Raw genomic sequence first — 13315 nt, 5'->3', positions numbered from 1 at the left:
CATAGAAAAATATATTAATGATAAATTTATAGTTTATGCAACTTAAAGTAATTTTATTCACTGGAAAAAAAAAATTTAATGGTAAGTAGAGGTAGCTCGGGCGAAGCCTGACACCAATACTAGTACCATAAAAACACGAACTTCTCAACCAAAATAACGTATAATACGTTTTAATTTCTTAGAGGTGGCGATGGATATTCGACAAACACCCTCTCGTCTACCATAAACTACAGAATAGGAACATACATCGGATGTAGTATCTCGGCCCTCAGACCTTATTTGAGACCTTATTTGTTATTGAGCTTATGTATAATTTTTCTTAATGCGTCAATTTCAAACCATATTCTCCTTGTGTAACTTTGGAATTTATAAGGTTATGGATGATTGTTGTGCAAATTTCAATACCTTTTAAACCAAGGGCTCAATTAACCGCAATCTGTGGATAATGATAACCTTCAGAATCTTTTTTGGCGATCCTCCGAAACCAGTGAGATTTTTCTGAAATAACTATTGACTGTCCAGAATCTTCAGAAAGGTTATTTTAGTCAGTCTTTGTTTTCTGGGTGAAAACATTTCTTGGTTTCAACTATAACCTTTGTGTAAGTTATTGCTTTATGATAGTAAGTTTTAATTTTTTCTTATAAGAGAATAATAAACCATTTTCTTATTTCCGAATGTATTCTTAATAATTATTTGTCAACTATTTGCTGACACATCCTAATCCCTTAGGAGTTAGGACTGATAATTAGTGCTACACCATTTCAAATTTCCAATAGATAGACTGGCAGCTGGCTCAATGAAAATACATGTGCCTCCGCACATATTTATACAATAACTCGTAATTAAACTAAAACGTATACAAAAATAAATTAAACTCCGAGTATACATGGAGTCATTCATATATTGTGTACTTGTATAAAATAAACAAAATACAATCCATAACCTTAGTTATATATTATAGTTCATCACAAATTCTTAAGAGAGACGATCCAATTAACAACTAGACATTGTTAATATTAGGGCTTTGATTAGGAGGAGTAGGCGCAGAAGCCACCTTTCTACCACGTTCAGATTGTGAACTTTGTGCAAACTTAATACTCCCTTCATGCATTCCATCTCTCTTTTCAGCCTCAGAGTACTCTGCCACATAGTAATGTTCCTCGGTTGCGCTTTTCGAGGGCGGGAAGAACATACTCCCCCACTGAGGAAAATGAATTAACGCCACAGGAAGGGTACAGCATATGGTCATTACACCCATGTAAAGAAGTCCTTTATCGGTACTAAAGCTATCAGTTGTGAAAAATATGAATTGAGTCAACCCGGACCCAATATTACCTCCAGCACCGGTCAAACCCGAGATAATCCCGAGAGAGCGACGAGAGACAAAAGGGACGATGCCAAAGGTCGCACCGCAAGCTGCTTGGGCCCCTAAGGAGAAAAGGACTAAGGCTACAATCGCGGTTGTGAGCTTGTCGGATAGTCCAAGCCATATACAAAATAGTCCTCCTGCGGTTTGGAAAATCCATAGGGTCCAAAGCCGGCCTCTCATGCCGAAGTAGCGTGCGCTATAGTCCGAAGCAAACCCGCCAAAGGGACGTGATAACAGGTTCGCCATTCCGAAGCTGGCTGCTATTACTCCAGCTGTGTGTAGTGGGAGGTTGAACCTATTCAATTGTAGTCATTCAATTGCTGATGTCAATTAACTTAGCCGATACTTAATCCCCTATATACTAAAAGAATAGGTGAAACCCTCATTTTTCCCGCCTAAAATTTTTACGATTAATTTTTATTGCTCAAATTAAAATACAGTGATGAGAAACATAAATAATATAGAGTACACTAGAAAGTAAAACTCTATAAATACCGTGCATATATTACATGGAATCTAAACTAGTTAATTAATTAATTAATTAAACTGTTGTCTTGTAATTGTTTAATAAGTTGAATTTCAACTGTTATGTTGTTTTCACTAAGCAATAATTCAAATCGATACGACGATACACAATTAAAAATAAGGGATGGAATACAATTATTTAACTTTAACGATTAAGACATGCATGGAGGATTTTGCGGAATATATGGGATCAACGTAGATTCCTTACTAAATTAGGTTGACGCCCAACATCCGGATATAAATGAGCTAAGCTCGCTCGATAAAGTAATTGGTTAAACCAAATTTTAAGCCCACTAAACAAGGCTCGGATCCAAAACTCATTGACGCTTTAATAATAGACTGCTAATCTCATTTTTTCGGGCAAGAGGAAAACTCGACTCAATTAAATATAGATGTGACGACTAATATAAGAGTAGTTAAATTTAAAAAAAAAACTAGACAATAAGTAAGAAAGTTATATAACGTGCAACCATTGATTATATTTTAAATTTTAATCATATGAAATTTAATTTTTCAATATTTATTCATTTAGTCGGATTGTAGAATATTCAATATTATTTTAGTCCCGTTTACGATACTAGACGAGTTTAAAACTAGTAAGAAAGTTGTAGTACCTGTCAAAGAAGTATTCAGCAATGACATTATCGGTAGTCAGTTCCACACCCAAAGAGTAGCCATACAATAGAACGAAGATCCATGTTCGGTAGTTGGAGACAGCATACCAAAACACCTATATTTAACCATCATACTTTTACCATCAGCACGTCGATCATCGTAACTATTTCGCTATTAATTAACGTACGTACATACTATTTCCAACAAGTACTAAAAATAAAAGTGAGATTTGGTTCGTTAATCGACAAAATAGAAAACCAAGAATTTTTTAAAGTGTTGTAATTTGGGTTAGAAGATTAAACTCGGCCTCATAGTTTTAACCATTACTATACACGTTAGAAAAAATCGTAATTTTAATAATATGAACTGACCCTAAATAAAACGAGGTTTGAACTATATATACGGCACAAATTGTTGTGTAAGACCATTTTCTACATAAGACTAACCCAACAAGAGAAAGCCTAATAAAATTAATTAATAAATATATATTAAAATATTTTATTTTGATAACTTGCATATTTAAATGCGCCGTTATTCATCATAAGATGTCGGGTTATCAAAATAAAGTTAAAATATAAATAAAATAAAATTTTAATTTAAGGTTATACTCCTTTTGGGCTAGTCATATGCTTTATGAGTTTATGACGGTCCTATAAAAGAGTTGCTGATATATACGGTGTATATAGAATAAAAAATACCTTGGAGAACTTGTCCTTTTTAACTTCACCCTTCTTTTGTAGGGCACCAAGATTACCATCAGGCAAATCCTGACCAAGAACAAGAACCAAAAGTCCCATAATAATATGTAACCATCCCGGAATAAAGAAGGCAATTCGCCAGGCCGCGAATTTTGTAGCGCCCATTTTACGTATAATTTCAAACAAAACAGGCATAAGAAGTTGTGTAGCACCACCACCAACATTACCCCAACCAGCAGCCGTCCCATTGACGGTCCCAATAATCTTACCATTAAACATGGTACTCATCCAATACTGACACGACACAAATGTGGCTAAACAAAATCCAATCATAAACCTAACGGCCACATACCCGGCTGCATCCTCTATCAAGGCCATACAGAACACGGTAGGGGCTGTTAACATGACCAGAAAGGCACACGCGTAGCGTGGACCCATCAGGTCACATAGTGTCCCCATTATAAGCCTAGAAAAAACACTTCCAGACACTGATGCTACAGACGCGTTACCTATGTCACGTTTTGTCAGGTCTATATTATCCCTAATTATAGGGACTAAGGGTGCGGCCGCAAATGTTGATATGTAACACGTACAAAATGATATCCAACTTAAATGAAATGTGGCCATGTGGGGTTTTGCTAGTGATAAAATCTTAAATTTTGTTGCCTTGTGCTCCGAGTCGACCGGTAATGCGAATTTGGCCGTGGTATCAGTTGGCACGGTTGAGGGTGACACCGAGAAGGCGAACGACTGTTCCCGTCCTGTGACTCAATGCATCGAACTCCCCGGTTCTCCTAGCTCTTCACTTGCCATTGCTCAAAACCTTTGTTTTTTTTTTTTTGGCTAGGATTAAATGTATGATGATTTTGTTTATGTTTATATATATGTTTATATTTTGTTTTGTTTTTTGTTGTTATATTAGAGACATGTAAACGAACGTATATATACTAAAAGAAAAGGTTGACATTTTAAAAGGTGACACCATGCAGTTGATAATATATAAAGCCAATTGGGATCCCAATGGTTAATAATAGTATTATTATCTCGGTTTTTTTAACGTGTGTCCTGAGAACACACATTAATAACCTAAATGTGGTACGATTTGCAAGATATTCACATCAGATATTCAAGTATAAACTCATTTCTTATCCCTTCTATCTATATAAATTAGTATTGGACGTATTTTATACTTGAAACGGATATGACCGTCTTAAGAGAGACCAGCGAAATGTACATAATAATACAGCTAGTTGTACTAAATTAAGGGTTTAATAGGTCATTAATGAAGACTTTGAAACGAAAATTAATAAAAAGAACACAATACGCCGCATAGTATATTTTAATTCTAATTTTGGTGTGGCCTTATAGAAGATACCAAAAGATTATTTGCCTTTTGAATCTTACTTTTGGATACTTTCTAATTTCTATAATATTTTAATAATAAAAATACGTGGTTTTTTTTTTTAATATCAGACGGTTAGTTTTCGTCTGAAGCTTCGGACGAGCATATGTGACTATTTTATGGTTAAATGTAACCACAAGGGTACAACTAGCGAACAACTAGTGTTAGAATTTATGGTAACTTGTTTTTTTAATAGTGGTTACAATTGGCTGTAAAATGATTATAAAATCTCGTCTTATTGATTTATACCAAATTACCAACATGACCCGTCTGAAGCAGGACCAGGTGCTTGTAATAAGGCATTACTCAAAGTTTGGAGCTAATCAACTAAAGCTAGCTGTTGTACGTTAATTAGTGTACGTGTGGAATATTAATTGGTGTAAAAGAAGATACATCAGATTCAGGCATTATAGGATCTTGTAGGGAAGGTAGTATGCTAATAATTTGATTAAATATGTGATATTATAGATACGACAGAATATTATTGAACATGAATTGTTACCATAGACCTAGTTAATGAGATATTGCAACTAATAAGCCGATCTATACGAAGACTTGATAGTTATAAAATTCGGTACAGGTCATTTTTAGGTCTATAGCTAAACAACCTTATCGAATTTTCTCATTCAGGCCGATTTGGGTCAAATTGCGAGGTTTAGTTGGTTAGGGTCGAGAACTCGAGGTGTATGGACTCTGATCCGAGATCTAAGCTTAGAGCCTTAGACTTAATACAAATTAAGTTTCTAGTTAGATGTACAAGCAAGGCTTCATGACGTAGATAACTAAGACAATAATTGTGATCTCATAATTTTAAAGTGACTTTTGAGAAATTTGTTTATAATAAATTGCAACAATAATGATTATGGATGAACCAAAAGAGTAAATACACGTAAACAAATGCAAATGGTTGGTAGCGACATGCTCAAATTAGTTGACGTTGGTAAAACTGTTTGCTATTATCGACTATGTGAATACTAACTACACAACTTGTATATGTAGACTTGTAGTAATGACTTGTTCAAATTTAGACACAAAACTTCTTAAAGTGGGTGAAACAAAATTTTAAATATTGTATATATAATAATATAATATACACGTAACTTTAAAGAAAAAAAGGTTTTGAAGTCGATCAAATCTTATAATAATATATCATTAAGAACGTTTACAATTAATCTCTCAATTTTCAAATTATAATCAAATGTGATCGATACTTATAAAGCCATATAACATGAATACATGAGTAATAAGTAGGTCATGGTTGTTTGTTAAATTGCTTACATACCAGAAATGTAAAATCAAATACTATAAAAATATTATTAACGTGAGATTACCTTCATTATTTTATTTTATTTTATCTTATATCGAGCAAGTTTTCAGTAATCTTCACAATACCAACATAAACCCTTTGGTTTATTAGTAGTGATCATTTTTAGGGTTAACCTTGTTTAAATAATTGTAACTATTTATGTATGTTAAAATTGTTTATTACTGATTCTATTTTATTACAATACCGTATTACAAATTAAAAAAACATATCCTTATCATATAAATTATAATACTCTGTATAATGTAATGACTCAAACTATATATTATATTATTTCAAATACTTCATATATTTGATTGGGATGTTTATATCCTACAATCTCTATCCCTCAATAATAAGGGTCTTTGAGACACTTAATTACTTTTATATTGTTGTACACCGTCCTAAATGTAGTTGAATAGGAGTCTTAAGAGAAACTATAACATTCAATAGTGAATTAGTAAGGTCCACGTAAGAGGGAAACCTAGCTAGTAGTAAAGGGTATGTAGCACTCGTTATCCACAAATTTCAAAAAATGATTAAAATTATCGATTTTTTCAATCCTAAAATTCTTATATATAGACCTTAATATAAATATAAAACAATAATAAAAAAATTCGCTACCCCAAAATTTTATTTTTAGACTCGCCCAATGCACGTAAAACTCCATAATTAGTTGTAAAGTTTGACAAATTCAAAGGGGTCACTATATATTAGTTGAACATAAAAGTCGTTAATCACCCTTTTAATTTGGCTTCTATATCGATTTGTTCTTAATACTATATTACTACTAATCATCCTCCTTGTAACTCTTCTATATACTTAAAAGCATACTACTAACCTCTACGTATGTTAGAGCTAATAATGTTAGCGTAAATACACGTGTTGATTTTTTGTGATCGATATGTTAGTCAAAGGCAATAAATGATTCTGGCAGCATTAAATACGCTTTGTTCCTACTCGTAATAAGGGATGTAAAAGAATTGATCTGACATGAAACCAAATCAAAAAAACTTAGGTTTGGTTATATCTTACGGAACGGTGTAGAGATATAAAATTCTCTTACGACTCAAAACGAGTTCAAACCAACTTTTAATCCAAGTTATATATACAGAATTTGAGGCCCTCTCGAGCGAGCCTTGCTCATTTAGGCATTCGATTATTGGATTGTCATGAAATATAACAACCTACACATAATATATTTGTACTTCTAACCGAAGATTAGTTGTACGGCTCCTAATAAAAACAATGTTAGTTGTACGACAAGCTACATATAATATATTGTTTTGACATTTTGTTATGAGCTCATCATCTTGTAACATCCTTATCGTCCACATGTGGATTATCGGGTCAACGTGTATATACATTGTATATATCCTTTTGTCCTTTAGCTTGATAAGCTTAATACAATATCACTAATTTTCATTTCAGATGGACATTATTCCGCCTGAAACCTAGAATCTTATATGACCATTTAAACTGGGTCACATACTACATAATTAGTTGGAAATGGGTTACATATGGCGCGTTTGGAGTCTTCGGACAAAAATAATTGTTTAAAGAGAGACCTTTCGATACATTATACTCCGTACATACATCGCAAATTTGTATAATATGAACTTCAATTATCATATAATATTCATATATAGAAAGATGTCATCAGTTTTGTCTTTGTAGCAGAAATTAATTATAATAACTTCCCAACTAAACATAGCATAATAACGAATTCTACCTTTGTTTTGCTTGTTTTTTTTTTTTTTTTTTTTTTTTTTTTTTTTTTGGAGGGTAAATGCCCAAGGGCCTTACTTCATTAATGCCAAATCATAAATAACAGCGCTATTCGCAGTCGGAGGTAAAGAATCCGACCACATCGATCTACCAACAACTCTAGGAAGTAAATGAGCTAAACAATGTGCTACTCGATTGTTCGTACGATTAGTAAACGACCAAAAAACTGAATTAAACACCAAACATAAAGATTGAATATCGTCATAAATGAGCGATAGAACACTGCGTCCAGAATCCTTCCTCCTCAAAGCCTCGATCACCGGCAGACAATCACTCTCCACCACGATCCTGGAATGCCCACGCCGCGCCGCCTCAGTCACACCTTCTAGCACCGCCGCTGCCTCCGCTATCTGGGGATCCCAATGCTGCTCGTGCACCACCGCCACACCCCATAGAACCGACCCATTCTCATCACGACAAACTACCCCCACACTGCATCCATCGACCTCCTTAACCCCTGCATCGGTATTGATCTTCACATAGCCCGCCTCTGGTGCTATCCATCTCTCCCTATCCTTCACGGCTCCCTCCCACTTCTTACCTCCATCCCGTGCCAACCCCAGCCCCCCTCCTTCTATCTCCTCCATCACCTCTTTAGCTCGCCTTATAACAGACCATGGGTCCACCTCCCGGTTATCAAAGATTACCTTGTTGCGGTGCTCCCACAAGGCCCAACATCTAACCATAAAGAGCGACTGTTCACGGCACCCAAACTCCCTCCACCTCCCTTCCACCCAATCCCTTACGCCCCCTGAATCCCTCTCCTCCTCCCCTATCCCAATCCCTTCCCACACTTGTCGCGCTATAGGACAAAAACGAAACAAATGGTGACTAGTTTCATCAGAAGAATTACATAAAGAACAGAAAGTGGACTCACCTCGCACTCGAGAAGCAATGTTAGCTAGTGTTGCCAAAGCCTCGCTGCACAGCTGCCAAAAGAAGAGTTTCACGCGGGGCCATACAGGGACTTTCCAGAGCCGATTCCAAAGCCACTTTTTCTTCTCCCAATTCGACGCACCCCCCATTTCCATATCGTTCCTTTCCCCTGCAAGCCATCTATAAGCTGACCTGACAGAATAGATTCCGTCCCGCTCTCCCACCCAGTACCACGCATCCTCAGGCCGATTTACACTTAGCCTAACATTCCGCACCCTATCTTGTTCGAACGGTAGGAACAGCGAAGTAAGCATTCCTTCTTTCCAACCACTCCCATCCGCCTCCATTAAGTCAGCCACGGTCAAATTCTCCATGCCACTGACCACCGGAGAACCAATCCTTCCCGTCTGAGTATTAGGCAGCCACGCTTCCCCCCAGACCCGGGTAGTTAACCCATCCCCAATTCGCTTACGCCACCCCGCCTGCAGCATATCCCGCGCTTCCATTAAGCCTCTCCAAGTATAGCTCGGATTGTGCCCCATACCAGCCTTCATAACGTCCACCGTTGGGTAGTACTTAGCTTTTATAATGCGAGCCCACAAACAATCCGGCTCAGTTAAAAGCCGCCACACCTGTTTTCCCAAAAGAGCTATATTGAACATGTTGAAGTCGCGGAAACCCATACCTCCCAAACTTTTGGACAAACACAACCTCTTCCAGGACACCCAGCTTATTCCCCTCTTCCCTTCCTCATGACCCCACCAAAAACGAGATATCATCGATCTAAGCTCATCGCAAAAATTTCCGGGAATTTTAAAAATACTCATAACATAGGTAGGGAGTGAATTGGCCACTGCCTTTATAAGAACCTCCTTACCAGCCCTAGACAAGATTTTCCCGCGCCAGCCACTCAGTCTTTTGCTCAGCTTATCTCTCAGAATATTCGTAATTGGTTTCTTCGACCTGCCAATCACCGTGGGGAGTCCCAAATATCTCTCCTGTTCCTCCACCTCCACTATACCCAATCTGGTAGCTAGATTGCTCCGCTTTTGTATCGGTACACCCTTGCTGAATGAGACCGTAGTCTTATCAAGACTTACCAGCTGTCCCGAGGCCATCTCATACCTCCGCAGAACCTCCGTGACAGCTTCAACTTCTTTGATCGTCGCTTTTATGAAAAAGATACTATCGTCTGCAAAGAGCAAGTGTGATATTGGGGGAGCATGACTGGTAATTCGGACTCCATGTAGCGTACCCGCCTCAACTGCCCGTCTCATCAAGCTGGATAGAACTTCGGCACAGAGAATAAATAAATAAGGTGACAAAGGGTCACCTTGTCGCAATCCACGTGACGGCCGAAATTCGTCAGTCGGCTGCCCATTAATAAGCACCGAAAACGATACGGTAGTAACACAGTCCATCACACGATTTACCCAATCCTGATCAAAACCCATAGCGAGGAGAACCCTCCGTAGAAAGCCCCATTCCACCCGATCATATGCCTTTGCCATATCAAGTTTAATGGCCATCGTCCCATCCACACTTCTCGAATTCTTCATATGATGAAACGCTTCAAAAGCGATCATAACATTATCCGATATAGCTCTTCCTGGAGTAAAGGCGCTCTGATTCTCCGAAACAATGTCACCCAAAAACGGTTTGAGCCGATTCGCTAAGACTTTGGAAACAAGTTTGTAGGCCACATTACACAGACTTATGGGTCGAAAATCTCGTATCTTATCTGGAGCTTTCTTCTTGGGAATGAGCACAATATTGGTTTTGTTAAATTCAGTTGGCTGCTTATGACCGCGCAAAATGTCCAACATTGTGTCCACAACATCCATACCAATCGAGTCCCAGTAAGTTAGATAGAACAACCCATTCATCCCATCTGGCCCCGGAGCTTTAAGAGGGTGCATTTGGTGTAAGGCTTCAAGGACCTCTTCCTCCCCATAATCTCGCTGCAAAGCTTGGTTCATGCCCATTGTTACTCGTTGCTCGACACCATGAAGAATACCCTCCTCTATCACCGGGTTCGAGGTCGAAAAAAGTTGCTGGAAGTAATTAGTAGCCACGACTTTAACCTCCTCCTCCCCATGTCGTGTAACTCCATTGTCATCCACAAGATAAGTAATAAAGTTCTTCTGTTTTCGATCGCTGGCACGAATATGGAAAAACTTTGTATTTTTGTCCCCATCCTTAAGCCATAGGGCTCTTGATCTTTGTCTCCAGTATTGTTCCTCCTGCTTTCTCAACTTCGCCAACTCCGCTACTAATTTCCTGCGTCGGGTCACATTAGCTTCAGTTCTCTCCTTATCGTTCAGGTAACCCAGCTGCTTTTGCTTTTGCGCGATACTCCTTCCTATCTGATGAATATTTGTCCCCTTCCATTTTTTGAGCTCCTTTGCACATTCGGCCAAGACCCGAGCAAGACTCCCCCTACCCCGCTCCACACCACGCACCACCGCTTCTCCACACTCCTCCTCTCCGACCCACATCTGCTCAAAACGAAATCTCCGCTCTTTCACCTTACCCCTCTCTTTGTGATTAAGCACCAATCGAATAGGAGCATGATCAGACCATTCCCTGTTTAGATAGTAAAGTCGAGCATACGGGAATAGCTCCCTCCACGACTCCGTACATAAAGCTCTATCGATCATACTTTGCCTATTCGCTTCCCCTACTTGCCCGTTATCAAACGAAAAATTATACCCCTCCCAAGGAACATCTTTTAGGCCGCACTCATCAACAGCTGCCCGAAAGTTGTTCATCTGCCACTGCGCCCTGCATCCCCCCTTCATCTCCGTAGAGAACAGAACCTCATTGAAATCACCAAGGCACACCCAAGGGAGCTGAGATTGCCCCCCGAGAAGTCTCAAAAGATCCCACGAAAGGTGTCGATCCCCCACTGCTGGCCAACCATAGAAACCCGTGACCCTCCAAGCTCCTTCCACTCCCTTTATAGAAAAATCCATATGGTGCACCGAAGCTGACACAAAAGTACAGTCAACCGCTTTGCGCCATAAAAAAGCCAAACCCCCCGATCTCCCCACACTATCCACCTCCATCCCATAATACCCATCCAATTTCTCCTTCACCCTCCTCATTTCACGACCACTCAATTTAGTTTCGCATAAAAATAGAATGGCCGGGGCTTCCCTCCGTACAAGATCACGGAGCGCAGACACCGTGTCGGGGTTGCCCAAGCCCCGACAGTTAATGCTTAAGAGATTCATTGGGCCTGGCGGGGTTGACCCCTGTCAACCTCTGCCTCAGGTATTAAGACGCCCCCGTCTGATGAAGGTTTTGTTTTCTTATACGCCCCTGCCTCTTCCTCCATCTCCCTGCACCGCTTCCCATAGACTATCTCCAGCTTGTCTGTACCATCACCACTCCCTGCTCCAGCATTTTTAAGTCTCGGAATCCGTGTCCATCCTCGTCCCTTCGCCCCTTCCCCCTCCACACCAACCATAGCTCCCCTTCCCTCACCACCCAGACTTCCTCTCTCCTCCTCATGGCTCCTCTCCTCCCCCTGAAATATAGGAAGCCCCTCCTCCTGCCACGCACCCTCCCCCTGATCAAAGCCCATCCTTCCTCTATCTCGCTTCTGTTCACTGTTCTGCCCCTCTCCATTCCCTGTGCTCCCCCTGCTCACGCTATCCAACACTCATCCCCCTATCCCCGAGACACCACTACCCTCCCCCGTATTGCCATTACCACATTTCTCTCCCTTCTCCACCTTCTTTATTCTGAGTTCAAGAGCAATGTTTTGCAGTTTATCGATCATGTTCGAGATAGAGATCTCAGCTTCCTCTTTGCTCACCGCATCAAACTTCCCCCTAAGGTCCATCGCAGCCTTTCCCGTCCCACTCTTCACAGTTTTTACCACTTTCCACGGCGATGCCCTAAGCCAATCCCCAAATTTTAACTCTTCCTCTTCATATGGACCCTCCTCACAGTCCTTTTCCCCGTGTCCAATAACTCCGCAGCCGTAACAGTACGTCGGAAGCCGTTCATATTTAACAGTGAAATTCATGCTGCGACCAGTCTTGAGTCGAATAGGGATAGCAGCTTTCAGAGGCTTCCGTATATCATACAATACCCGGACCCGAATTGCTCTATCTAGCTCGGGGTTAGGGCCATGCTCGAAACTTATAAACTTTCCCAGACAGTTGCCCAGCCGTTGGGCATTAGCTTGACACGTCCGTCCTGATATTGGGAGATCATAGATTCGTGCCCAGATTGATACGAGAAACAGAGAAGAGTCAGTAATTTTACCGGATTGATCAGGCTCATCGAAGCACCACATGAACTTGTCGAAGTGCCAAGGTTGAAGGTCTTCGCCTTAGCGTCAACAACGTTCCCCATAACTGGCTTCGCTTGTTTTGATTAATGTAAAAAAATACCTACTTCGTATTAAGTACAATTAATAAAAAAAGGATTATTCATAAGAATAATTCCAACTATTGGAGGTCTTCTCGTAATAATCTCAACTTTATTTAATTTTAGAATGAACTGCACCATTGATATGTGATTAGTTTACACCTTTTTACTTCCCATTTCTCATGCGTTTCAACCTCCTTATCACGGTTTTAGCTCCCTTTCGCTCATCTTTTGCCCTTTTATTCCATGTACCGCCACATTACGGTTCCCCGTGATCTTTTGCAGGGAATTAGTCTTGAAAAAGGGAAGACGGAATGAAATACGAGCGAAAGGCTAACCCGTGTTAGCTTGAGAAG

The 13315-nt window shown here is 39.5% G+C and overlaps 1 protein-coding gene across 1 annotated transcript; it reads right to left on the bottom strand.

Moving 5' to 3' along the window:
* Nucleotides 1-1000: 1000 nt before the first annotated feature.
* LOC141590866 (high-affinity nitrate transporter 2.1-like) lies at nt 1001-9560 on the bottom strand. Its single transcript, XM_074411390.1, has 4 exons — nt 8890-9560; nt 3208-3923; nt 2509-2624; nt 1001-1664 (listed from the first exon to the last, which is right to left on the bottom strand). Exons 1-4 carry the CDS (start codon nt 9401-9403, stop codon nt 1001-1003), a joined length of 2010 nt encoding a protein of 669 aa, XP_074267491.1. The 5' UTR covers nt 9404-9560.
* Between the last annotated feature and the right edge of the window lie 3755 nt (nt 9561-13315).

The sequence above is a fragment of the Silene latifolia genome, chromosome 7, assembly GCF_048544455.1.
Source record: "Silene latifolia isolate original U9 population chromosome 7, ASM4854445v1, whole genome shotgun sequence".
In the NCBI taxonomy this organism is placed as follows: Eukaryota; Viridiplantae; Streptophyta; class Magnoliopsida; order Caryophyllales; family Caryophyllaceae; genus Silene; species Silene latifolia.
This window is presented reverse-complemented; position numbering and strand designations above follow the sequence as displayed.